Source organism: Danio rerio, chromosome 4 (assembly GCF_049306965.1).
Source record: "Danio rerio strain Tuebingen ecotype United States chromosome 4, GRCz12tu, whole genome shotgun sequence".
NCBI lineage: Eukaryota > Metazoa > Chordata > Actinopteri > Cypriniformes > Danionidae > Danio > Danio rerio.
This window is the reverse complement of record NC_133179.1, coordinates 53,257,873-53,285,664: the sequence shown is the minus strand read 5'-3', so window position 1 is coordinate 53,285,664 and position 27,792 is coordinate 53,257,873. Positions and strand designations below refer to the sequence as shown.

Sequence of the window (27,792 nt, the reverse complement as noted above, 5' to 3'; positions counted from 1 at the left end):
ACTGCTTAAAACAAACTGTTAAAACAAAGCGCAGGGCGTATAAGCAGTGCGCAAAACCTTCAGTAAACCATTTAAAAGAGGCGCCTTTGCACATAATACATGTTCGATGTGATCAGCCCCCTAGGTTGTAGTCTTTAAAAACAGCAATAGTTTCTTGGCATATTAGACCTACCGATTTCTTTCCAATATAGGTGAAGAAGTACTTTGTTGTCTATTCTTCCTTAAACACACAACAATCAGAGTCAGTTTTTCTTCTCCTGCCTCATTTTCATTCATTAACGGTCGAGTGCATCGTAATATCTGAGAGTGTGTTCTAATTCTACTGGTTGCACTAACTGTACTGCATCCAATACTGCCATCACATGGCATTTACTTGTAATTGCATCATTAATTTACTAATTCTGACCCAAACCATTACTCAAAGCAGCATTTTAAAAACTCCCTCGCGGGCCGGATGAAAGTGTTCAGCGGGCCGTTGTTTGCCCACCTCTGATTTGAAATCTTCTAACCCTGCCAGAACTTAATCGGAGAAAAAATCTGATCATAACAGGCTGTCAGTGAACATATCAAACCCACAATCAAAGATCACAGATTTTAGCCTAGGATTTCAGGAATCTTTTATGATTTCCCAAAATTGTCTCAGATAACAAAATTGTTGCTGAAATCTCACAGTGTGAGCACAGCTTCAGTCTTCAGCACAGTTTCACTGATGATTCAGAGTAATCAACCCTAAACCCAGGATAGAGCGGCTCAGTGAATGTGGTCTGGACTGAGTGGATGAGGCTCATTGTTTCTGTATAGATGTTGTAGAAGCTCAGAGTTCCTGCACTGTGATCCACAAACACTCCTATTCTACTGCTGAGTCGCTCTACTGGGAGATCAGTGTGTGTGTTATTGTGTCTGAATGTGAAACTGGAGGAAGAGCAGCTCAAACTCCAGGACTGAGCATTAGATCCAAACACACACTCTTCACCTCCTCCCTTCCTCCTGATGCTCTTATATGACACTGATATACACACACTTCCACTCCAGTCAATCTCCCAGTAGCAGCATCCACACACACTCTCTCTGCACAACACCTGAGGCCAATAATCAAATCTGTCTGGATGATCAGGATACCACTGTTTCTCTCTCACACATTTCACCTCTCTGTTCTCCTCAGACAGAATGAGTTGAGTGTGTGCTGTGTTTGGATCCAGAGTGAGAAAACAGGCATCTGAACACAAGAAGAGACACATACATATATTATAACACAACAACAATCACTACAGCACTGTGCGTGTGTGTGAGAGAGAGAGAGACAGTAGCTATGTTTCCATCCAAAAATGCAAATGAACTTCATGCGCAAAACTGGATTATCGTATAAAAGACATGCAAATAAAGCAGTGTTTCCATCCAACGAGTCAAAGCGAACAAAATCGTCACTTCCTGATTAACGGGCGCCAAATGTCAACGGTAAAAACTGAATTTGCTGCAGTAGGAGAAGCTCTGCTAATCTTTTCTTCATCTAATAAATGACTTGCGCCTCAGAAGGCAATTATGACACTCAGTGAACGCACGACAGCGTTTAAAGGTGTCAGACGTGGAGCACAGACGCTCTTGATTCTGGAGGTCATTAATAATATAATAACACTACTACTGAAACGGTAAGGCATTTAAGAATGACCAAAACAACATTTTAGATGTCCTACAGTGTGCTCAGCCTGCTGGTTTCTCTATTTACACACATTATTATCATCAAATGATCTCTTTTAACAAAATCACATGACCTTTTTTTTAATGCACATACTGAAAATCGTGCAGTTTAAGTCTTTCCATCATAGTTTATGTGCATCTTTTCTAACAGAATAAAAAGTTTTTCCTACTCAGTTATGCTAATATGTTTTTTATGTGCATTTTCTAAATTTATGCACATCGTAGCATTTCCATTAACTGTTTTTTATGCGTATCTCCAAAATGATGTTTTATAAACAAATTTTGGTAGGAGCAAGATCAGTCTTTGGAGAGGCTAATTCATCACAGACAATCATTTTATTATCTAATCAGCTCAAGATCAAACCCCTATAAATAATCAAACACGTCATACTTCTGTTTTCTTTTGACTTCAGCATCCCTCGTGTGGATGCATCAATTTCTACCCCATTATTTCCTCTAAACTGCACGAAACTGGTGTCATTCGTTTGTGCTGGATTTGTGCCGTTAAAATAAACACTGTATTTATTTTTATTGTTTAGATATTGCCTAATCAAAACACTTCAGGAGCCGCGACGTCACTGCCAAATACACACTATTTGTCAAAAAAAATAATGCATGATATCTCTGACCCCAAACCAGCACTAACGTCCATTTTTTGCGGTACAAATCAGCACAAACAAAGCACAAATGAATGGCATAGTTTTAGGGTTAATTTGTTTTTTATGGGGTCCCAACTTCACGGAGGTGTTAGAGTGTGTTCTATAGCTCAGAGCCCTCTCTCTGGACAGCATGCCAAACACGCATATTCTATTCAGTCAAATATCTGAGTGTGAACTCGTGAAATGTACATAAAAATAGGTGGATAGAAACATAGCTAGTCAGAGAAAGTCTGTGTGTGTGTGTGTGTGTGTGTGTGTGTGTGTGTATAGACGTACATTTGCGAGGTCCTGCTGTAATCCTCATCTCTCCTCCATGATCCAGACTGTAAACACACACAGATTGACACTCAGTTATTAAACAAACACTAAACACACTTTATTTTCAGCAGGTCTACAGTCAGAATTATTCTGGTCAAACATCACTCATTATGCAGATTCATTACAATAAGACCTTTACAGTGTCATCTGAATGCTGGATTCTGATTGGCTGATCTACAATAGATGATCAATAGATGATCAATAGAGCCAAATGTTAGGGTAACTTCCGGTTAGGGTGCATGCTGGCGCTGTTGGCTGCCGCTACCCACGGAGAATATTTTTAAAGAACTTTTTAAAGAACTTCTGTCTCGACTACACAGTTGACAGTACATCTACTGTATAACGCCTAGCACTTTATGCTAAACCTCTGCACTTTCCACTGCACCAGTCTGCTTTATGGTTCTTATCGTGACTTTGTGACTGTCCTGTCACAGCAGCTGTCACTCAACTCAAACCCAGAGAAGAGATGAAACGACAATGAAAGCTCCTGACCTGCTTGTTCGGGTCATAACACTCTGGATCTTCCTCGCTGCTGTATATCGCCCTGCGGAGCTACTACTCCAGTATTCGGCAGAGGAACTTCTTCAACTCCGCTCCCACTTCTCGGAGACTCCGTCAACGCTGCGCTTTCATCCTGACATCGCGGTCCGGCCGCGTCGGAGATATATTCACAGAGGATCACGACGGTCCTACAACATTGACGACTCATCCCAAATACGGTCTTTCTGGTCGTCCAACAGTCACCAGGGATCAAGGTCAGTACCATCCACAGACCATAGTGTACTCACATACCCAGCAAACTCCGCTTCCAACGAAGCATGCAAAAACAATCTATCTTTTGGACTACTCAACATTCGCTCGTTATCTAATAAAAGTCATCTGCTGCAAGACGTACTGTCTGACCATAAGTTTGATTTCCTCTGTCTTACTGAAACTTGGCAAAGACATGATGATTTCTATTATTTTAACCAAGCTGTTTTACCAGGATACAAATACATTTGTAAACCCCGCACTACTGGACGGGGAGGGGGCGTGGCAATACTCTATAAGGAGAAATAAAAGGTATCTCAAGTAACTGTGTCTGAATACCCCTCTTTTGAGTCAGTCATCATTAAAATTAATGGGGCAGTTCCAACTGTTCTTGCTACAATATATCGTCCTTCTAAAACCAATTCAAGCTTTTTAACTGAACTTTCTGAGTTTTTAAATGAGCTGTGCTCCTTGTCTCCTAATGTTATTATGCTGGGTGATTTTAATATTCATATTGATGCTGGCAACAATATTAATACAATTTACTTTTTATCTTGTTTGGACAGCTTTGGAATGCAGCAATTTGCTAATTTCCCTACACACACTAAAGGCCATACCCTTGATCTCATCTGTTGCTCTGGAATTATCCCTAACAAATGTACTGTTTCTGATCTTCTTATATCTGACCATTTCCTAGTGTCTTTTTGTGCTCAGCTTGCAGTTTTTAAATTGCAGTCACCCCGGACAATCACATTTAGAAACGTTAAGAACATTGATTTTTTCAGATGTACTTAACAGTTTTGCATACAATGTGGACTCATCTTCTGCTGATGCTCTGGTGTCTATTTACAATAATGGACTATCTGAAATTTTGGACACTTTTGCACCTTTACAAACCCGGACTGTCTCTTTTTCTGTTTCTGCTCCTTGGTTTACTTCTGATCTGCATCAACTCAAAACTAAAGGTCGCAGGTTGGAACGGTTGTATAAGAAGTCTGGGTTAACTGTCCACAAAGAAATGTTTACAGAACATGCTCATCATTATAAGGAAGCATTACTTAAAGCAAAATCTGACTATTATGCTAACAGAATAGAATCTAGTCAGGGTAACTCTAGATTTCTCTTCTCTGTAGTTAAAAAAATCATTAAGTTTTCCTGACACATCACTTTCTTCTTCAACTGAGTTGTGTAACAGCTTCCTGACTTTTTTTGAAACAAAAATTAAGGACATTCATCATCAATTACATTCAAATAGTTCAGCCCCTGACATCAGCCAAAATGTTTCTGAAATCATCACACATTTCTCTTTTGATATTTTCACCTTACCATCTACCGCTGAAATAGTTGGTCATATACAGAAATCTAAAACCACCAACTGCCTGCTTGATCCACTTCCTACATGCTTAGTTAAGACCTGTCTTCCATCATTGTCCACACTGATTACTAACATTATTCACAAATCACTGGATTCTGGATCTGTCCCATCTTTACTTAAAACTGCTGTAATCACCCCAGTACTAAAAAATCTGGAGTTGATTCATCCAATTTGGCCAACTATAGACCAATTTCCAATTTGCCATTTGTCTCAAAAATACTGGAAAAATGTGTTGCGTCTCAACTTCATAAATATCTCGCTAATAACAATTTGTTTGAGCTCTTGCAGTTTGGTTTTCGTCCCAACCACAGCACTGAGACTGCTCTTGTCAGGATCACTAATGATCTACAATTGGCAGCAGACTCTGGTTTACTGTCAATTCTTATTCTCCTGGACTTGAGTGCAGCCTTTGACACGGTTTCGCACGAGGTTCTTTTGAATAGGCTTGCCTCACTAGGGATCTCTCGCACCCCTCTTTTATGGTTGAAGTCATATCTTGCAGATCGTACTCAGTTTGTTCAAATTAAAGATTTTAAATCAAGATCGCAGATTGTCACTACTGGTGTCCCACAGGGTTCTGTACTGGGTCCACTCCTGTTTATCATATATCTACTGCGTCTTGGTCACATTTTCAGAAAATACAACATAAAATTTCACTGTTATGCTGACGACACTCAACTCTACCTGTCCACCAAGCCCTCCTGTTCTTTTCCTCCTCCTGCTTTGAGCAGATGTTTAGCTGAAATAAAAATCTGGCTTTCAGCTAACTTTTTAAAATTAAACAGCGACAAAACTGAAGCCCTTTTCATTGGCACTAAACGTGTTTTGGATAAAGCTGATAAATTCACTATAAACATTGATAACAATACAATTTTTCCCTCCGTGCAGGTAAAGAGTTTGGGTGTCATCTTGGATAGCACACTCTCATTTGAAGGTCACATTAATAATATTACACGTACTGCATATTTCCACCTGCGTAATATCACTCGTCTCCGCCCTTCTCTCACAACTAATAACACAGCCATTCTTATCCCCGCATTAGTCACTTCACGTCTAGACTACTGTAATGCACTTCTTTCTGGACTTCCTTCCAAACTTCTCCATAAACTCCAACTGGTTCAGAACCATGCAGCTCGTGTCATCTCTAGGACCCCATCTCATGAGCATGTCACACCACTCCTCTATCAGCTTCATTGGCTTCCAGTAAAGTATCGAATTGATTTTAAAATATTACTTCTAACTTTCAAGGCACTTCATAATCTCACTCCTCAATATCTCACTGAACTTCTCCATATCTACACCCATTCTCGTACCCTTAGATCAGCCAACAACTTCACCCTGGTACCACCTCACACTCGATTGAGCAAAATGGGAGACAGATCTTTTAGCTCTATGGTTCCTTGGCTATGGAACTCACTTCCACTACATCTTAGGAGCAGTGATAGTCTTCACAATTTTAAATCACGTCTAAAGACTCATCTTTTTAAGCAGGCTTTTACTTAACACTTTTTTAATCATGTTTTTATCATGTTCTTTTATGTTAGCTATTGTGTTTTAACTTGTTTGGTCAATGATTGTTTTTAGTAATGTTTAATTTGTTTAGCATGTCTGCAGATGCTTATTGTAAGGCAACCTTGGGTGTCTAGAAAGGCGCCATTTATAAATAAAATGAATTTTTATTATTATTATATCGATGCATTAATAAATCAACAATAGTGTGTTTGCAGCTGTAAAATCAGCTTCTAAATGAGACACAGAACCTTAAGATCAGATGTGGAAATAGAAAACAGCATAGACTCAAACTATAAGAGCTATTTTATTATCTATGATCATTCAGCATGTACAAATTCTTTGAGCTGTCAAATTCTTTGAGCTGTTCTTGTCATAAATGATCCGCTTCACAAGCACAGCTATAAACGCCAGAGAAACATTGATGTGAAAGAGTAAATGATCAGATAAAGTAAATAAATAAATAAAGCATCAGCACAATGGTGAGGTCCAAACATCTTCAATAAAGATATAAAGCTTTGTTAATGTTTAAAGATGTTTAGTAGATAAAGGAGAGAAATCAAGTCAAAGTGTCATCAGTGAAGCTCCTAATGCTGTTTGTGGAGGTGTTTAATCCTCCTCTTTCTTCATTCATTTGTCTGTAGTTTTGTGTCTTGTTCTTTCCTTCATCGATTGTTCTTGTTAACAGCAGGTGTTCATTAGTGTCTCAATTCACTCAAGTGTGCTCATTTACTCTGTCTAGTGGACTATACTGATCAACTAATTTAGGGACTAGTGAATGAGGGTTTATAGTGAGATTTCTAACACTCTGTGTCGACTCAGAACACTGCTCACTTTCTCAAAGACAAAGTTTGGATCTATCAGTTATTTTCTCATTTCTACATCAATTTAATTTAACAGGTTTCACTGTAGATTGTACAGAATTTTACTGTTAAAATAATTTATATCATGTAATTAATTCTTATTCATATTTTATGTATTCATATTTTATTTATTTCTATGTTCATTAACCAGCAAAACAAAATTTAAAATATTAGTCATGTTCATTATGCTCCAAAACCTCACACACACAGACTGTTGACTAGGGTTGGGTGTCTGTATAATTTTAATGATTCCTGTACCAATTTGATTCCGCTCATCAATAATAATCGATAAAAATTTATAATAAATAAATAAATAAAAAGTAATTTAGGCCCTGTTCATGCAGGATTCAGGTAAATTTTTATCGATCTGATCACAAAGTGGAAAAAGGAGACACATTAGGCTATTGATGCAACTTTTATAATTTACTACAACATGTTTGATTAAAAGTTCCAGATCAATTAACCACACTTTATGAATAGGCTAGCCTACTTTGTGCATTAAAAAATGAAATTATAAATAACTTATTACCTCTACCTCTGATCTATTAGACCTATATTTGCACTTTATCGGTTTTACAGTTTAAGGGCCCTATCATACACCCGGTGCAATAAGGCACTTGCATGTCATTGTTGACATGTATGGCACAATTTGTTGCTATTTTCAGACCAGTGTTATATCTTTTTATTATTTTTGGCTCTTTTTATTTTCATCAAATAATTATTTGTAAAGTTCATGTAAGGGTCATATATTAACTGAACTTCTACTTTTGTGTGTGGGATGCTGTGTATACTAATTAGCATTTTTGCAGAAGTAGATAAATGCTGGTGCAAAATTATATTCAGCTCTGCAGAACTTTCTGTCTATAGAAAGGTGTTAAAACTGAACACAAAGCACACAAAGTCTTATGCTTTTATTGTTGTGCAGAGAATTCATAGAAAAAGAGGACTGAACAATGACCCTGGTAAAAAAAAAAAAAAAAAGTGCACTAAAATGCACTTTAAGTATATTTAGTACACTTTTCAGTAATGTACTAAAAGTGCTCTATTTTCACACACTAATTTTGTACTTAATGTACTAAAAGATAGTATTAAGTATATGTTAAGATAAACTTAATACCATCTAAGTGTACTCAACTGTGCTATTGAGACACTCTGAAATTGAACTAAAATGTACTTTTAACATACTATATCTGTATTTAAAAAAATATATATATTTAGTTACAACTAGAAATACACTTGAACCCTACTTTTAAACATTTAAATACATTTATGACTAATTTAAAGTATAATAGTAATATATTAAAAGAATATACAAATTGTAAAAAAAAAAAAAAAGTGTGCTAAATACTGTCTTAAAATTATTTTGGGAAAATGTACTTCTACTATGATACATTACAAATAGATTTTTTATAAGGTCAATTTAATGTATTGTAAATTTAAAATTACCACACTCAAAATCAATTTAAGTGTTAGTGATAATAGTGCATTCACATTAAGTGTACTTAAGTACATTTTTTGGGAAAATGTACTTCTACTACAATACATTACTAATAGATTTTTAATATATTAACTTATTTTAAACTTAGGATTAGTATGTAAACAGTGTACTAAAAATCAACTAATGTTTAAAGCATTTAAAGCACACTTTCGAAAAACACACTTTATTGTAGTACGCTAAAAATTTATTTAAGTATTACTGGTATTTAGTATACTTTAGTCAAGTGAACTAAAGACCTACTGAAGTATAAACACACTTTTAATTAGTATATTTAGTGTAAAACCATCAAACTTTTATTGAACACAAAAATAACAATTTACTAAAAATGTATTTGCTGGTATTTAACTGTATTTTAATTGCATTTAATTATTATTATTTTTTTTTCACCTGGGGACTGACAAATGCAAATTTCATTAAACTCCACCTGTTAATATCAGCTGCCTTTATAAGTTGAAGTCAGGATATGAAAACGCTTGTGCACCTCCTTATTGTATCTTTTGCATTGCATAGAGGATAACAGAATTCTGTGAATCAAATTATTCATTTGTATCCAATTAATTGTTACGATTTTTGACACTGAAGAAAAGGAAGGAATTGATGTAAATTCCAACACCAGCCTAACCCTAATTTTTATGTTTTGTACAATGTTGTTAAAATAGCAAATCCATTTGCGCCACTTTGTGGATTCGTAGGTGTGCTGGTCTATAAAGGAGGTGTGTTAAGGTGCATTGTTGGCGCATTGCTATTTTAAGAAACTGAAATAGACTGCACCATTGACCAAGTAAAAGCTTGTTTAAAGTCCAGCGCAGAACGTGTTAGTTATGCACCTATGCGGTTAGTTATGCGCCTATGCCTAAAACTTACATATTGCTTAATACACACAGGATGTAGAGCAATACACAAATATCTTTACATATGAAAAAAATGTAAGGATTAAAATGTTACAAAAAAAGATTATTTTCTACATAAATATAAAAACCACTGCCTCCATCTCAGGGCTTTTTTCAGTTTATTAATGACAGTTTGCTTTTGTAAAATGTTATTACTATTAGCAGTATTGTTCAGTTTAAGCATACTATGGAAATATAAATTTCTATCATCTAATTCCAAATGAACAATAATCTACGAATAACTAAAAAGTTATATTCTCTGGTTTTAATTATATCATTTCATTAACATCCCAGCTAGGAGGGACATTAACCTTTTGTCATTCTGACTACAGGTTAAGCCAAAGTAATGCAAATTGTCAGTTTCACAGCATGGTTGTGTCTATTGTTTTCTCTTTTCGATCAACTGGTCAGGCGGTTTCTGTCTCCAGAACATGATGAGACCAGGCCTGAAAAAGCAGTTTACCCTGCCGACCACAACTCTTAATTTGCATGCTTTGTTTAGCCATAACCCCTCCTCCTAAGAACACAATATAGACATGAAATATTTGTCTTAATTCAGACTTGTGAGAGACTTGTGAAAGAACTTGAAGACTGCGGACCTCTAGTCGGCTCTTGAAGACACATGGACATCTTAAAGACGCTGTATGACTGCAGATTATCCAACACGTCTCAATAAAGGAATTCTGCTTGTTTCAAGTCTCCTGGGGCCTCATGTATCAACGCTGCGTACGCACAAAAACTTTGCGTACACCAAGTTTCACGCTCAGAATCGCTCACGTTTGGATTTACTAACAATGAACTGAACGTGGGAATGTGCGCAGCTTCACGGCAGCTTTCTGGCAGGCGTACGCACATTTTTTGTGCGTGTCTGTTTTATTTCCATTGGCGACTCCTAGAGGCAGTTGTGTTAAATTCCTCTCTACAAAGTGTCTGATCCTTGCAATGGCAGCTGTATGAGACGGGTTCATATAGTAGGTATGTAAGATTTCCATACCATACAGTTGACCAGCTAAACATTAAAGCACAATTTGCAGCGGTCGCCTGTTTTTCCAATGTAATCTGAGCAATCTACTGCACGCACATTGCTATAAAGACACTACCTGAAGATAAATTTGCATGCGTGAATCAGAAACATTTCCATTCAATAAATGTGCAAATAAAATATGATGCACAAACTTATTGATGATTCCTACTTGTCTTTCTCGTGATAAATAGTGGGCAAAATCTGATATGTAGCGGGGAAAAAAAGAAGAAAGAGTTCATCAGACGCTGGATTCGAGCCGAGTTTATGCTCAAACGTGTCAAAACATGATCACATGCTTCTTATGTGGTGCGCCACTGAGACTGCTAAGGGTATTGCAACATTTTACAGATATAAACCACACTATTTCTTTTTTAAATGCACTCAGTGCGATGTTCAGACCCAACTGTGTTAACCGTATCAGCTAAACTCTCCCACTCTATTTTTTTCTTTTGTTGTTAATTCCGGAGAACAAACTTGCAAATAACACCGCTTTTCTCTGGTCTACCTCCGAAAGCAGCTCCTCCAATTCACATTCTGTTCAAAGTTTCTCTTTTTGCTTGCTTTTGCCGTTGCTTTTTCGTTGGGTTTTTCCATTAGCATAGTCATTAGCATATTCATACGGGGGAGGAGGCAGGGAGGGGTTTTGTGCTCGTGCATGTTGCGCTCAGTTTCACGTTCATTCAGATGTACAAAAGAATATGCGTGAGATTCGGCGTACGCAGTGTTTCATACATCTGAATTTTTTTCTGCGTACGCACATTTACAGATTTGTGCGTACGCAATGTTTTAGTAAGATTTCCACGCAAGTCTTCGTACATGAGGCCCCTGGACTGGGTTCTCTTCTTCTCTTTTCACTCATTTATTTTTTTACAACAATATCTATATTTGTTTTATTAAAACAAGTTTAGTTTTGTCCACCTTCAGGTTTAGGAGACATCTGCATCACCATATTGGGCATAAGAAAAGAACGCGTTTGGATATAACTCGGTTTTTTTTAACACACTCTATTATTGTCACGTTTGGCGTGATCAAAACAGGAACAAAAACAAAAAGGTGCGGATCCAAGAGCAGATATTTATTTACAGTGAAACAACGAGGTGATCAAAATACAAAGTAACAAACAAACGACAAAACCAGAAACTAAAACAGAGACGAGGCTCAGGAAACAAAACTCGAAAAACTAGACTAAGCAAAAATACAAAAACACGATCAGGAACGACTCAGAATATCAGACTTACTGCGGCACTGGGAACAAGACAGACAAGGTAGACAAAAGACGCGATGACAAACTGTGGTGAAATAGTTGTATAAATAGTCCAGATTGTTTTGGGTGTCAACGGCAACGGCAACACAAAACAGATATGATGACAGGTCAGTGTAGGTGTTCCGGTGTGTGCGCGGGGCATGTATGAATATGTAGTTTTTTTCCTGGGACGCTGTAGCACCTACAGAGTCCTAGTGCACTACACCGCCCTCAGGTGGTCACAGAAGGATGTGACAATTATTATTGTTCATTTATTTGTTTGCTGGAAATTAGAACTGAATTTAGAAATAGTTTTGAAACAAACCTTTGCCCTTAACATGAAATTCATTTTGTTTAGGCTAATGGATTTCTTCAGTGGAGTGCGTACAACATCATTTTCTTATCAACGAAAGGAGAAAAGTAGAGAGTAAAAGTAAAATAAAGAGAAAGTAAAAAGGCTGAATGGAGGAAGCTTGTTCTTTTTCCTCGCGCTGCAGATGGCCAGTTTAACCGTTTTTTCGCTAGGGACGTTTTTCCACTTACAAAGTCTGCAGTGTAAATAGCAAATGACGCAACTGACTTTTAAAAGGAACGGGAGATGAGTCTCTGATTGGTTTAATGCGTGTTATGCTTAAAACAAACCCATAACTCATTGAGAGAATAACAACAACACTGTTATTATCAAATAACACTGTTATTTGTACACTGTTAATAACACTCAACACTGTGATTAGCAAAAGTGGATTTGGACACGCCCTTAATGCTTTTGCACCATGCGCTCTAGACTTTGCACCTAGATCGTTAAAATACAGCCCTTAATAAGTACAGTGGGGGAAATAATTATTGAACACATCATGTGTTTTTTCCTGGGAATAATTTTTCTTAAGGGGCTGTTGACAAAATTTAACCAGATTTTGGTAAAACCTTAAACATTCATGCATTAATTTTCTTTTTGGCTTAGTCTCTTTATTAATCTGAAGTCACCACAGTGGAATGAACTGACAACGTATCCAGCATGTTTTACGCAGTGTATGCCCTTCCAGCTGCAACCCATCACTGGAAAACAACCATACACACACTCATACAATACGGTCATTTTTTTTTGCTTACTCAATTTACCTATACCACATGTCTTTGGAGTTGTGGAGGAAACCGGAGCACCCGGAGGAAACCCACGTGTACACGGGGAAAACATGCAAATGCTGCACAGAAATGCCAACTGAGCCAGCCAAGGCTTGAACCAGCGACTTTCTTGCTGCGAGGCAAACGTGCTACCCACTGTGCCACCCAAACCTTACACATTACAGACATAAAATGAAAGCAAAACAAATAAAACTGAAAAAATAAAAAAGTTGTGTGTCTTAACAATGAAATGACAAAGGAGAATGTGCTGGACTACAGTAATGTCTTTAATACTTTAGATAAAAGGCTTTTATTGGAGCTGCAGCTTAAAGACGCCACTTATATGGAGAATGAAGTCACATGCATTGCTCAGGTGTGAGTTTTTCACAGTGTTTAACAGTGTCAAAATCTTAATGGTACTGTAGGTCTTTTCTATCAAATCTGATCTTTAATTTGAATTTTATATAGGATTCAAGCCATTTTCTATGTGTGAAACCATTTGTTTAGATTAACCTTAAGACCTAAACAAAAGCTAGGACTGAGCTGCTAAGCTACAACTACAATACAAAACACTTGTTGTTACAGTGTGATGCACAATAAATGTAACAGAGTGCGTTCTTTTAATCTGCTGTTGGTGAAGCGAGCGCAGATACTGCTCATGTTGATGGAGACACCCTGCTGCAACATTCATTTATTACAGTGATCACACTTAGCTTTGCCATCATTCTTCAGCACATGCAGCCTTTGAGCACATGTTGCAGTCCATCTCTAAACTATGTTCAGATTATTAAAGCTGCTCATCAAGTTGGAAGTTCCTGGCAAATTACCAAGTGAAAAAATAAAAGGCATAGGAATTTATAGGGGAATCAAAATGTTAATTTTATAATATCTGAACATTATTTTAAGAGTCTGATTCCAGAATCTGAATCGATTGTCAACACCCAAACCTATTCCTGACCTGATAGTGTAGGATTCTTCAGTAAAAATGAAAAAGTTTCTCTGCTCAGCTCAAATGCTGAAACTGTGCAGTGTGTCCCAATTAATGTCACAACTGACCAAATACAATCCAACACTTTACAGATTAAGATTAATTTCATACTGAATTACTTTCTCTTTATTGACATGATTGTAATAGTCTACAAGCAGTATCTTCTTAAAGCTACTAAGTGTAAAACACAAGGGCGGTAATGCTCCACATACTTGAGTTTGTCCAGTGTGTAGTTTGGATCCTCCAGTTGTTCAGAGAGCAGCTTGACTCCTGAATCTCCTGGATGATTGTAGCTCAGATCCAGCTCTCTCAGGTGTGAGGGGTTTGAAGTTAGAGCTGAAGACAGAAAACCACAGCCTTCCTCTGTCACCATACAGCCAGACAATCTACAAACACAGCAATAGTCCACATCACACAGTTGGACAATCACACATCTCTTTGTGTTGTGAAGATGCCGACTGCTGTTTCTGCTTATGTGACCCGCAGTGATGAACACACACATCCTGATCAGCTCTCCTTATTGCCTTATTGATCAAGCTCTGACACCAGCAAACACATTCACACACTCAACAGACTATTACTCAAAAGCCCTAATATGAAACTGTCTGACTGTAGTTATTGTTGAGTGGACAATCATTTACCTCAGTGTCTCCAGTTTACAGTGTTGACTCTTCAGTCCATCAGAGAGAAGCTTCACTCCTGAATCCTGCAGGTCATTGTTACTCAGGTCCAGCTCTCTCAGCACACACTTTGAGGATTGTAGAGTTGAAGACAAACTCTTACAGCACTGAACAGTGAGATTACACCACTGTAGCCTGTGTAGAGGACAAAAACAATATGTATGTGTTAATCTGGTGTGTTTAATAGTTTAGGGCACATATGACTGTAGTGACTGCTATAACTTCACTTATTAATAAGTACAACTAATAATTTGAGCTTTGAATAGAATTCATGTCTATAAAACACAGTTAAATGGCTTCCTTTAGATGTTTAACTCTTTATTAAATGCCTAAAATTTCAAAACAGTAAAATAATTAATAGTAATAACAGTAATACATTTTAAAAATAATTTATTATTATTTTAATGAACACACTTATAAGTATAATTTTCTGTAGCATCTTTAAAAAGTTGCATCTCAAAACACTTTACAAAATAATATGAAACAGATGCATATGTAACAGAAATATAGAAAATAAATAAATATATTATTCACTGTTTATAAAAATTTCTTCATACCAGTTATAAGGACTGCCTTCTCTGTAATCTTGCCTACAGCTCCTCAGGGCCATGTCTACAGTTTTAGTTCTCTCTAATACAATGGTTTCAATGCTCTATAATACATCAGATTCAGCAATCTCAGGCACAGCAGTTTCCATACTCTAAAATCCTGTGGATTCAACACCTGTCATGGCTGCTAACCCCGAGTACCTCCCCAAACTGTTTGCCTGCACAGAGTCACTTTACAAGATGGCTGCCATGCCCCCAGCTGGTATGGTGCTGTGATCTATCTGTTGTGGATCTTAAGTCACAATCCTATATACTTTTTAGATGCTAATTGCAGTGTTTGCACTAGGTTTTACAGTTTGGGGGTGGGGGGATTGGGTTGTGGCAACTGTTCAGACTGACACTGACACTGTTCATTTGTTTAGTTTAATGACAGCTGTATATAGCTAAACAATTATTTGAACTGTACAAGCATTAAGCTAAAAATGTATTTTTATCAACAAAGTGTGAAGCGTTTGTCACTGCGGTGTATTTTTCTGGGCCTCTGGGAGATAGATATTGATATTAATATACTTAAAGTATACTTTTATACTTGGCCTATACTTCTTTTTCCTAGAGGTGTATTTGCTGACTTAGATCAGTCTTGTACAGCAAGAGTATTGTCCCTCTGACAGTTAAGTTAAACAACCCTTAAACAACCACTGCCAATAAATTAATCTGAATGTTATTAAAAACCTGTAAAACTAAAATATTAAATAATAAACAATTATTCACAGTATTTTGAAGTGCTGACAATATCAATATTGTGCATGTTCATTAAAATGAAATATTGTATTATTTAATATCAGCAGAAAGAAGGACTTTGACTTACAGAGCTCTTCTGGAGGCTTTGACGACTGCTGATAGTTTGATGAGACACTCATCTGATTTTTTGAATTTCTGCAGCTCAAACTCCTCCAGCTCCTCCTCTGAGGTCAACAACACAAAGACCAGAGCAGACCACTGGGCAGGTGAAAGGTGAGCAGATGACAGACTTCCTCTACTGAGGTGAGACTGAATCTCTTTCAGCAGAGTTTGGTCGTTCAGTTCATTCAGACAGTAGAAGAGATTGATGGATCTCTCTGGAGACAGATTCCCTTCAAGTTTCTGCTTGATGTAGGCAATTATTTCCTCTTTGCTATGATCACTGTCATCCTGCTGTGACAACAGGCCACGTAAGAGTTGTTGATTAGGCGAGAGTGACAGACCGAGAAGGAAGCGAAGGTAAAGGTCCAGATGTCCATTCTCACTTTCCAGAGCCTTGACCACTGCAGTCTTCAGGAAATCAATCATGGACTTATCTCTGCTTTTCTGTATAAAAAACCATCCATGCTTCTTGTTGTTGTCTAGAATCAGATGCTGATAAAGCGCTGCAATGAACTCCTGAATGCTCAAGTGAAGAAAGCAGTACATGGTACCAAGAATGATTCCCGTCTCCTCCTTAAAGATCTGGGTACACATGCCTGAGTACACCGATGCCTTATAGACGTCAATGCCACAGTCTTTCAGATCGCTCTCATAGAAGATCACATTGTTTCTTTCCAGCTGCTGGAAGGCCAGTTTCCCCAGTGAAAGGATGAGGTTTGGATCCCAGGAGACATCTGCTGTGTTTTCTCCATCATACTTTCTTTTGCTCTGCTGGATCTGAAAGCGGAGAAAGTGTGTGTACATCTGTGTCAGAGTCTTGGGAGATTCCTGCAGTATTTCAGCATGAGCCCTGTGTTTCAGTTTCAGTATGTTCTGGAGAACAGTGGCTGAAATCCAGCAGAAGACTGGGATGTGGCACATAATAAAGAGACTCTTTGACTGTTTAATGTGATCAATGATTTCTCTGGCCTGATTCTGATCTGTGAGTCTCTTCATGAAGTACTCCTCCTTTTGGGCATCATTGAATCCTCGTATCTCTGTCAGCCGGTCGATACAGTCAGCAGGAATCTTACTGGCAGCTGCTGGTCTGCTGGTGATCCAGATGAGAGCAGAAGGAAGCAGATTTCCCTTGATGAGGTTCGTCAGGAGAACATCCAGAGAGACTGCTGAAGATACATCACGACACGTCTCATTACCAGCAAAGTTCAGAGGAAGACGACATTCATCCAATCCATCAAGGATGAACAGGACTTTGAATCGTGTGCTTCTTGTAAGGTTCAGTCCTTTAGTCTCTGGGAAAAACTGAGTTATGAGGTCTTTTAAACTTTGTCTTTCTTTCTCCTTTAAGTTCATCTCTCTGAATGGAAGAGGAAATATGAAGCTGATGTCTTGATTTTCTTTCCCTTCAGCCCAATCCAGAACAAACTTTTGCACAGAGACTGATTTCCCGATGCCAGCAACTCCGTTTGTCAGGATAGTCTTAATCTGCTCGTCTTGTTCAGCTGCTTCAAACAAATGTTTGCATTCAACCTGTATCTCTAGTGACTGATGATGTCTGGACGCAGCTTCAATCTGTCTGATCTCATGTTCAGTGTTGACCTGTTCACTCGCACCCTGAGTGATGTAAAGATCTGTGTAAATCTTATTCAGAAGTGTGGAGTCTCCTTGCTGAGCAATTCCTTCAAACACACTTTGATATTTCTTCTTCAGGCTACATTTAAGCTGATTAATGAAGAACAGCTCATCTAAACACAGGAGCAGATAGTTTTAGTGTTGACTTTTTCAGCTATATTAGTACGTGACAGTCTGACAGATGGCCATGAGTCTCTTACCCATGAGAGTATCAGCAGCTTCATCTTCCTTCATCTCTCTCAGGAAGAAGAGTGTGAGATCAAGAGCTGCTTCTGTGATTCTGCTTCTGTTCTCATTATAGCCCTTTACAAAGTATTGTTTGTTTTCTGCTTGTAAAATTTTCTTAAACTTTTCCAGTTCATTCTTCAGGAATCTGATTATTTTGCTTTCAAGATTCTATGATTGAAGAAACGGAAAAAAGACAAAAAAAACACTAACCAAAACATGCATTCGCATACAGTTGTTCATCCACAAACTACTCAATAATTAAAAACACATTTTATACTAAGATGCTTGTCTAAGAGTTGAGATATTGCAAATATTTTTGATGTCTTTGACAATTCAAACATGAGCTGAAAACAGAGACAATTGACTCCACAACCCAGCAGGTGGGAATGCGGGAAAAACCAGCTCCTGCTGCATTTGCATCTGAGTCTGCTGAAACTCGACTTCAACCACCCCAACTCACACATATGGTCATTTCAATGTTTGAATGTTCTAAATTAACCAAAGTGACTTTATTTATCATGTTTGATGTCATTTGAAATGTCTCAGTGCGACTGGTACAATGGTCTCATTCTCTCAGAAATAGACATAATCAAAACAATAAATATATAACTTCAGGCATCTTTTGAACCACTGTGAAGGGTGTGACTTTTCCACAGGCAGCGCTAAATGCAAATTCCTTTTGTTATGCACACACCCCTTTCCTTGAGGGAATTCTTGGATTACTTAAAGGGCCATGAAACCCCCTCGTTTCAGCAGGGTGTTTTCACACCTCTACTTTGGAAAAAGCCAGAAAAGTGGGCGTGTCCAGCTCTGTTTAGGGGGGAGTGTCGGAGGAAGAAAAGTGGGATGGTGTGGGAGTGTCTATTTGGGCACGCGCGAGTTTCAGAGTCAAAATTCACACACACAGTAGAAAGTGATGGGGTTTAACCTACATGGACATCTGTAGTCGAATTATTTGCCAAATTATTAAATGGTGGACTTTAACTGCAGTTTGGCTCTTTCATTCAGGGAATTCATTCATGCCCCTCGCGACAAACGAAATATTTGATTCGAGGAACTGCTCTATGCGTGTATTTTTCATGCAATGTTTAATACCGCACGGCGAATGAGAGAATAAAAACCTCTGCATTTCCCGGAAACTTAGATGCACACGGCAGGAAGCGTCAGAAAGCCGCGTGTGTTATTCCGGTCACCAAATGTGGTGAAAACCCTACACGAGGTTAAAGTTTGGTTGTGGTGCTAACATGTTTACACTCGGTGCAATGGTTAACTTAGTTCGATACGAACAAACTGAATAAACAAAGAGCACTGCTCGCTCACTTACCAAATCTGTAGAGACAGGACAATCACCAGCAACTAGAGCCGCGTCTTTATGAAGAGAATACTACAAGCGAATCCGGATCTTAGCGTTTGCAGATGAGAACAGCTCTCAGGTACACAATAATCCTCCTTAGACACGCAAGTTATTGTTGTCGAACGTTGCGTACACGGTTAATCCACACGTGAGTCTGAGCTCTCACAGAGAGAAAATGAAAACAAAACTTAACTGCAGCAAATTATAAAAGCAACACTTTACGCTTGGTTTGCCAATACAACGTGGTGTGAGTGTCGTCTAAACACTGTGACAGTAATGAATATTAATGAAGTTGCACAATAGAGCGCGCTGATTGGTTTGAACCAAGCCTTACTCATGCATTAATGCAGCACACTGTAAGACGTAATAAGACACACTCTGGCACAGACGCCCAGTCTGCACGCTGGAATACACGCTATTATGTCATGACCGTGACGCAGCTTCAAAAATTTGCTTCAAACCGGAAGTACGAATTAGCTTGCAATAACGCAAAAACAACCAATTTACACTTTTTAGTGAAATATAGGTGTCCTAATAGTGTTTTTAGCAGTGTGGGACACATATACGACTGTCAACAGCTCAAAAAAATGTGTTTTGGTGTTTCGTGACCCTTTAAGGTAAGGTTTGAGAAAGGCTCAGGGCGATTCTGCTTAACCAGATCAGCCCGTAACATGGAGCTTACGCTCCACGTTATGTATAATTTGAAGTCAGGTATGCATCTTTTCATCTTGGATTTATCTTTGATAATTTGATGTTTTGTATTGATCATTTATGAATTGACTGACTGAATTGGCATAATACATTTACCTGACTAATAAATTGTTATGTTTGAACATATTTTGCTCACTCTGTAATTATTAGTTCTAGTAGATTACGCTGAATCCTTGTTTCCGCACGTCTTGCGTCAGGTAAGTAGATGGACTAAAATCCAGTTGAGATGGAGCATTGGGCACACTAATTGTGTTTTAGGGATCCGACTGACTCTTGATATTGATTCAAGTGTACTTAGGTGGAAAGGGTGTTAATTTCCGTCTAGGTCAACAAGTTGTTGCACGACTAACCTAGATTGGGTACCCAACCTTTGTTTGAAGGTAATATTATTCTAAATTAAGTTCATATGGGAAACCATGGGCTTGGTGAAAACCAAAGTTACTATAGAGTCCAGTAGTCGGGTAAATTTATAATAATGCCCTAACCTCTAATTAGAAATGATGATTGTCTTAACTCAAAGGTGTACATCTAAGCGGGACTAACTAAAGTATTTTAGAACGAGCGCGCTGGTAGCGGCCATCTAAAGTATTAGTCAATTACCTCTGTTTAATATTCAAGACTGACCAGAGTGTGACCGTGAGGGACGGTCGGCTGAGGCGATTTCTCTGAGCGACATGAGCACCCGAATGAACGGATGTGATAGTTACTAGTGAAGACAAAAGGTTCAAACATTTATCTAAATTATATATTGATATAATCTTCTTAATGCTTTATAATTGAAGTCAGATAAAACGAGGATAAATATATTAATATTCTAAACCACCTCATACTAAAATTGGAGTCAGATATGAGTTAAGTTTAATATAAATCAACATTGTGCACTGGAAAGACCGAACATGCAGTGAACCTTCATCCACCATTGAATACCGTCATTGGACCAACTGGCCGGACCTCACACTTGATAATACTTGATTCTGATTAGCTGATGGGTATTCAAAGGTTATTTTCAGATAAACACTCAGGTAAAGTAGATCCTGGCAGGTTTTGAGCACATTCACTTTCATATCACTATGCTGAATGATTTTAGATATTTCACAGCTACAACAGTCGAAAATCACATCAAAACCCAACAGCAGAAGCCTTTACATAAAATGTTTAAGAAACTAAGAAGCAGCTTCAGGACAAATACCTGATGAATGTTGGAATACATCTGAACAGGGGCTAAAGCTGCGGGAACCATAGTCAAATAAACATCTAAACAAATACAGCTTGGCTAAAAACAGGGCCAAGGGCATTCAGATTTGAATGGCAAATTATCTATTTTCATTTGTGTACTTTCATAATTACAACAAAACAATGTTTTTTTTTTTTAAATAAGTCAGATTATTTTAGTGGTGCTAAGTCTTTTTTTCTTTTTTGAGTCTTCGGTCAACATGACTTTCACACTTGTCAGAAAACAGCTGAATCTCTTTGAATATTTGCCTCACAGACATACCTGCATTAAGCCTAAAACTACCACTTTTAAATAAATAAATTCTTTTTGAAAAAATTGTTCTGTGCTTTATAATAAACTGTATGAAGAGAACACAACGCAGAATTATCCAATTTGAGCTCATTAACCTGCTAATCAGTTCCCGCCTCCGACATTCAACCCCATATCACATAGCCTACTTTCACTGAAAAATCCCCACAAATGGTCTTGTTTGTTTGGACTCCATTTGTGATGTTTTGTGGTTTTAGTTTTTAAAATATTACACGTTGAATTATGAGCGATTAATGATGGATGGCATCATTCATGGCAGAGCTATTTAGCATCTGTTTGCTGAGGCACTTGATACCACCAGTTTCATTTAATAAGCAAAGTGCTGGGCTTCTCGTGTGTTCAGTGTTCAGCTGATTTCAAGTTGGACATGGTCGTTAAGAGTGAGTCTGATTGAGCACAAATTAAACTTTCACTTGCACAAACCAAATAAGAAGCATTAATTTAAATATAATTTCAATTACAAAACATTATTTTGTTGGTGACGTCACTTTCTTTAATTGAATTTCCATTATTTTAAAATCAAATGCAGCACAAACCAAATCAAACATAGCAAATACAAGAAACACTATTTGGGCTGAATATGGAGCACTTGTTGGGGCTGAGAAACCTCAAACTGAGAGAACCACAAACCATTGTATTTTCTTTTTGCAGCACAAGCGATTAAGACGATTAATTTTGCAGAGGTATATAGTTGGGTCCCCCTCAACTTCAACTTCACACATGTTATAAGATCCAGTTTTTAAGTCTTGTGAACACTTATTCTGTATGTGTTTCATGGAGTTATTTCAGTGACTTTAATGAATCAAAATGAGTTTTTCCCACCTGGAAGATCCATTGGAGATTGTCTTTGTGATTGTCTTTGAAATTGTTGTGGCTCCGGTAAGTCTCGTCTCCTGAATCTGCAAACTCATATTCAACACTGTTAACAGATAAAACTACTGTAATAAAACATTTAGAGGCAAACAGATACAGATATATCTTACAAACACTGACAATAATGAATGTTCTGTAGGGCCACTGTGTCACGTGTTAAATTTAGATGAGAAATCTCACACTAAAGTCATTATTGTGTTTAGCATCTGAAATATGTCAAAGACTAACTGTAGAAAGAAAAGTTTGATTTACAGTTTATTATTACACAAAAGCTTTAAGCTACAATAGCTCTAATTATTTTTCAGGAGCTTCATCAGTATTTAGATACCTTCACTAAACAGTTTTGCTTATAAACATTTTTGTGACATCTTTTTTGATCCACAAATGAATAAATTATGACAGAATTTGAATTTTGAAGTTACTGACACAGCAATATGACATTATTATTAATTACTTCACACAACTTATTCATTCAGGAATGACTCTACTCAATTATTGATTCACAATAATATGTTAGAAACAGTGCATGTGTGTTTAATAATTTAAAACACTAAATACCTTTGGGCAGATGATGGTGTTTTCTCACTGAACTTAGGTGGATTATGCATTGACCAGTCACTCTTCAAAGACACAGAGCTGAACACACATGATTCTGATCTCACACTGAATACACAAACACACCAGAGGAAAAGAAGTGTCACCACCTGCTGCACTCTTTTATGATGGGCTTCATTTCCCATCAACCCCTGTGCTCCTGATTGTCTCTTTGTAGCAAAATGAGCTTATAGGGAATTCATCAAAAGTTCTATTTAAGTGTTCAATGTTGTTAATAAAGCCTTACTTGTATCAATGTTCAAATTGTTTATTAATTGAACATAACTGGAGTCTCTAATCTTGAAAATGTTTGCTATATAGTTATTTCTTACGACCTGGAAATTAAAGTTGTATTTTGGAAACAATAACTAAGATAGTTTGTGTTTTATTTTATTTCTGTGTTTAGTTTGATTAGCAAACACTGAGATTTTGGTGTGATTTGTCATTTTTCATTACATTTATATCAGGTTATATTAAATAGCTCTAATAATAGTTGGAAACGTGGCTAACGTGGGGTTTTGATGTAAGATCAAGTTCATTGGGCCAGCGGTTCTCAAACTTGGGGCCGCGGTCCCCCAGATGGCGCTTGGGTGACCGCAAAGAAATTCTAAATGAGAGAAAATCAATAGGCCCAACTGGATTATTTTATGTCCCATTCTATAGGTTAATCTATTTCTATATTATAATATGAGCTCAAAAGTAACGCAAATTTTAAGCTTTATGTTTGTGTCATTAAAATGCAGTTGATACTTTCACACGCAGAAAAAGTAGTTTAAACGTGATGACACAAAATATGGCTTGATGGAATCCAGTGAGAGCAGACCACAGTGAACACTGCGCTTGAAAGATTTGATCAATTGATTGAAGCACTGAAACCATGTCAACTCAACTGACATCTCACAAACATTAACATTGAACAAATATGAAAATTAAACATTAGAATCCTTAAAAAGTTTCTAAGAGGCAATAATAATAATAGTTTGTGGCACTTTATTTGTTTGTTTTTTTTTATAAAAAAAATGTTTTTGAAGACTTTTTTTATGACTGAAGTAAATAAATGTGTCAAAAATAAAATGCTAAAGTAAAAAAGGCTACTTTTATCTTTTCTTTTTTTACTATCTTTGTGTGTTAATAAAGTGCATTAATTGAAACTGAAATTAAGTCATTTGAAGCAGAAACAAGACAAAAAAATATGTCAATAAGAAAAGCATTTGTTGCAGTGCACACGTAAAACAACCCTGCAGTCTTCATTATAAAAACAATTAAAGTCAATTAATTTTTATTACACCTCCAAGTGTCTTAATTTCTTATGCACAAATGTTTTAAACTTTCTTGAACTCCTCACAAATCACAGGTCTTTAAAACACATGCAGATGATACTTTCACTCTCTTATGGTAAACTTTACAGTGATTCTACAAATCACGTGTGTTCTGTGGCTCCTGCTCAACTATAATTCACTCTCAACATTGCAGACCCTATGGTGTGGCTATTGTGGATATGTATATTGTGAATCAATGCTGAAACGATACATTGTGCAGCTCTAATATAAGTATTTATAAATTACATCATGTAAAACATATAATAACAAGGTGGCTGAATTTGCATGATGAGATAGCTCATGTGTTCATTACTTTCACTTTGACATTACCAATCAGTGAGATCACTCTTTCTCTCGTGAGAAATTCCTTTTTTTGGACTGGTTATGTTCATCCATGTCATAAATTCTAGGCGAGAGGCTTCTAAAACATTAATATTTAAAAGTGTGGTACACATATGACAATCATTTACATTCGCAACATTTTTCAACATATAAAGATCATCTGTATGATGGGATACTCTGCATACGAAGGCTTCATAAATCCCACATGAACCTTGTCATAAGCTGATTTTTGTGTTCAGATCTGCATGTTTCAGTGTTGGACTGATTAATAAGGACAATTGTGTTTGTATCTCTGTCTCTCTGCTCTGTGGATTATATTTGTTCCTTAAATTGTCATTGTTATATTTTTGCCATTTGTCTGCCACCTTGTTTCTTGGATTATCTTGTTTTCGCTCTGATCTTTGTCATGTCTTTTTGTAGTTTTATTTAATGGATGCTGCAGATGAATCTTTTGTCTGATTTTTTGACTCATAACTCGTCATGACAAGAAGGACATTTTACTACCAGAGTTTTTTCAAATTTTTTTAAAGACATTTGTCCTTATCAGGAGCATGGATAAATACATTTAGAAGAATTCAAGTCAGAAAATTATATAACACTGTTCTCATGTTTCTCACATATAAAGCATTATGTAACAAATAAAAATGTCTTGATGAATACTGAAACAGTCCATGTGTGACAAATAATGTAAAACATAAAATACCTTTTAACAGATGATGGTGTTTCCTCACTGAGGTTTGGTGGATGATAATCTTTAGACCAGTCACTCTTCAGAGAAACAGATGCTCCTGATCTTACACTGAAGACACAAACACACCAGAGGAATAAACTGCAGGTGAAACTTCAGTCTCCTTTAAAAGAGTTTATCAGCCAAATTCGAGTTTGTGTAGTTTAATTTAGTGCAAACTAATAGTTGGCTGAAGGTCTGGCTCATCAGGTCTGCTATACAGGAATCATGGCTAGAGACGACTGATGTGCTGCTTTTTTTATTCTGCACAATTTCAGCTTCATTTAAAAACACATTTGACTCTTAAACCCTGTAATGGAAACTGTTAAGTAAAAAAACTCAACACAGAAACCAGATGAGTAAATCTAAAACACAAAACATTACTTTGTATCTATAGAAATTAATATAATCTGAACTGTAAGCTTAACATGCACCTTTTTTATTAAATGAATTTCTAGTTGATTTTCATTTCCTGTCCTCTATAAGCTGAAACCTTCTGCATGACACATATTCAGCTCTGGTAAATATGACACCAGATCGAGCTGTCTGTAATCTAGAATGATCTAAACACGTTTCCTGAAGCTGTAAACTGAAGCTTTGGCCATCATGTGATCAGGCAATAGCAACACAAATAAGTGCATTTTTGTTGGTCTTTGTTCTTCAGAGAAAGTGTTGAAATAATGGTGTAAAAACAGAGTCAATACCTGTGTTTCTCTGAGAGAGAGTCCTTTACTTGCTCCTCTGCCATACTGCAGCTAAAACACCACCAATGCAAATATTAGCAGAGCTTTGAGGAAACAATGAGATGGAGGTAAAGTTGGTTTTATATTCGCATATTCGTTCATTTAGAAGTCTCTATATTGTTTATTATGTTACTTTTAAATATACGATCAGAATTAGCATGCAAGCATGACTTGAAAACACTGTTTATTAAACTGTGAACAATGTTGTACATTGATAGTCATTGGCTGCTAATATGATTTCGCTATTTAGAGTTTGAAAATAATACTTTCATGAAATTATATTATTAAGAAGAAAGTCAGAATGTGCGAATGTAAAACAAACTGCTGCTCTATTATAAACGCTGGACACGGAGAAGACAAGAAACACATACCTGGATAAGCTCTTCTTTTCTTCTTGTGGTTGTGTGGCGAGTTAGAGAGCAGCGTAAAGCTGAATACCGCCACCTGCTGTACAGGAGTGAGTATTATAATAATATTTTTACAGTTTGGTAAAATCAGTTTCATAGACCTCAATTTGATTTTCCAAAATTAAATTACTGCTTTCACAACTATGCTCTAATCTTTCTTTATGAAGTCTAGCACAGCTTGTATAATATTTAGTATATATGAGGGTCTGATTAGAACAGCACATACATTTAAGAGGCTCAGGAGTTGTCCTGTTGTGTCACTGCACTAATAACACTCTCATGTGTAACAAACTGTAAATGAAAGCATTGTGTCTCAGCGTCACGTTGAGGTGTCTGAGGATCCAACAAAACAGTAGGAAATACTCAGAAACACTGTGCAGAAACACAGCAAAGTCTCTGCAGTCAAATGTTTAGAAACACAGATGCTGATGCTCTAAGGCTCTGATTAAACTCAATGATGCGCTCTTTCCTGATGCTTATCCTCCTGAAGTCTGGAGACGCAGTGTAGATGTTTAAAGCCATCCTCAAAGCCTCACTTCTTCACCTCTACAGTCTGTCCAGTTCAGCAGCAATTTTACACATGTGATGAACATCACAAACTCCAAAAACACGCCTCATTATAATGGCCTGCACTTTATTTGCAGATACATTCACTCTTCTGTTAATAATCAGGATGTATTTGGGACACATTTAAACATTAGTATATTAACATGTTAGTCCAAAAATTTATTACAAAAAAAAAAAAAAAATAAAAGGAAAATCCCAGTGGAATATGAGCATCATGGTTAATTATCAAGCTTCTCTCTAATTAAACACTGAAATCATTTTACCTGAGAATAAATTAATTACCATTAGTCTTAAACAAACTCAAAGCTCTGCCCTGATTAACCTGTGGAGAAAATTAAATCAGGAGTAAAGCTGAGATGAAGGAAAGTGTTATTTCTGCACATCAAATATCACATAAAACAGAACAACACCCCATTATATCCATCAACACATCACTGCATTTGCTCTGTCAGGCACTGGCTGATGTTTCTCAGGAATACATAATTTCACTGAGGACTAAAAGGAACTCCATCACACAGAAAAGGATTGATGATGGAGAAATAACAGGAACACCACACAAACTTTCTTGGAGATCTTCATCTGTTGTGTTATTAAAGAGGCAGTTTATCCAGAAATGAGGATTTAGACATCATTTACTCACCATTGACTTGCTCTAAACCTGTTTGAGTTTGTTGAACACAAAAGAAG

The 27,792-nt window shown here is 37.0% G+C and overlaps 1 protein-coding gene and 2 long non-coding RNA genes across 6 annotated transcripts in view; 1 reads left to right on the top strand and 2 right to left on the bottom strand.

Moving 5' to 3' along the window:
* LOC141381964 (uncharacterized) overlaps positions 1-27,792 on the bottom strand; it is a 1,176,553-nt gene that overhangs the window by 97,901 nt on the left and 1,050,860 nt on the right. The window lies entirely within an intron of this gene.
* Positions 602-26,529, bottom strand: LOC110439575 (NLR family CARD domain-containing protein 3). 4 transcript variants are annotated; one of them, XM_073948219.1, is made up of 11 exons: positions 26,499-26,529; positions 25,882-26,143; positions 25,365-25,842; positions 22,965-23,069; positions 22,356-22,452; positions 17,898-18,093; positions 16,031-17,810; positions 14,576-14,749; positions 14,147-14,320; positions 2,631-2,677; positions 602-1,216 (listed from the first exon to the last, which is right to left on the bottom strand). In XM_073948219.1, the coding sequence occupies exons 4-11, from the start codon at positions 23,012-23,014 to the stop codon at positions 693-695; spliced, it is 3,042 nt and encodes a 1,013-aa protein (XP_073804320.1). In that variant the 5' UTR covers positions 23,015-23,069; positions 25,365-25,842; positions 25,882-26,143; positions 26,499-26,529; the 3' UTR covers positions 602-692. The 4 variants fall into 4 exon arrangements, with proteins under 4 accessions (XP_073804320.1, XP_073804319.1, XP_068076354.1 ...); XM_073948218.1 differs by having other exon boundaries at positions 25,365-25,460; positions 26,093-26,143; XM_068220253.2 differs by having other exon boundaries at positions 25,365-25,460; positions 26,093-26,143; positions 26,503-26,529.
* LOC141381951 (uncharacterized) overlaps positions 26,482-27,792 on the top strand; it is a 20,870-nt gene continuing 19,559 nt past the window's right edge. The window contains exon 1 of the long non-coding RNA XR_012402862.1: positions 26,482-27,250. This is a non-coding gene — a long non-coding RNA (uncharacterized lncRNA). The remainder of the gene's footprint in view (positions 27,251-27,792) is intronic.

What these genes read in the sequence shown, in the direction of transcription:
- LOC110439575 (XM_073948218.1), bottom strand. Translation starts at nt 26,136, where the DNA reads ATGGCAGAGGAGCAAGTAAAGGACTCTCTCTCAGAGAAACACAG. An exon ending in TCTCTCTCAGAGAAACACAG is followed by an intron (nt 25,461 to 26,092) that starts GTATTGACTCTG and finishes TTGTGTCTTCAG; the next exon opens with TGTAAGATCAGGAGCATCTG. An exon ending in TGTAAACTGGAGACACTGAG is followed by an intron (nt 14,321 to 14,575) that starts GTAAATGATTGT and finishes CTGTGTTTGTAG; the next exon opens with ATTGTCTGGCTGTATGGTGA.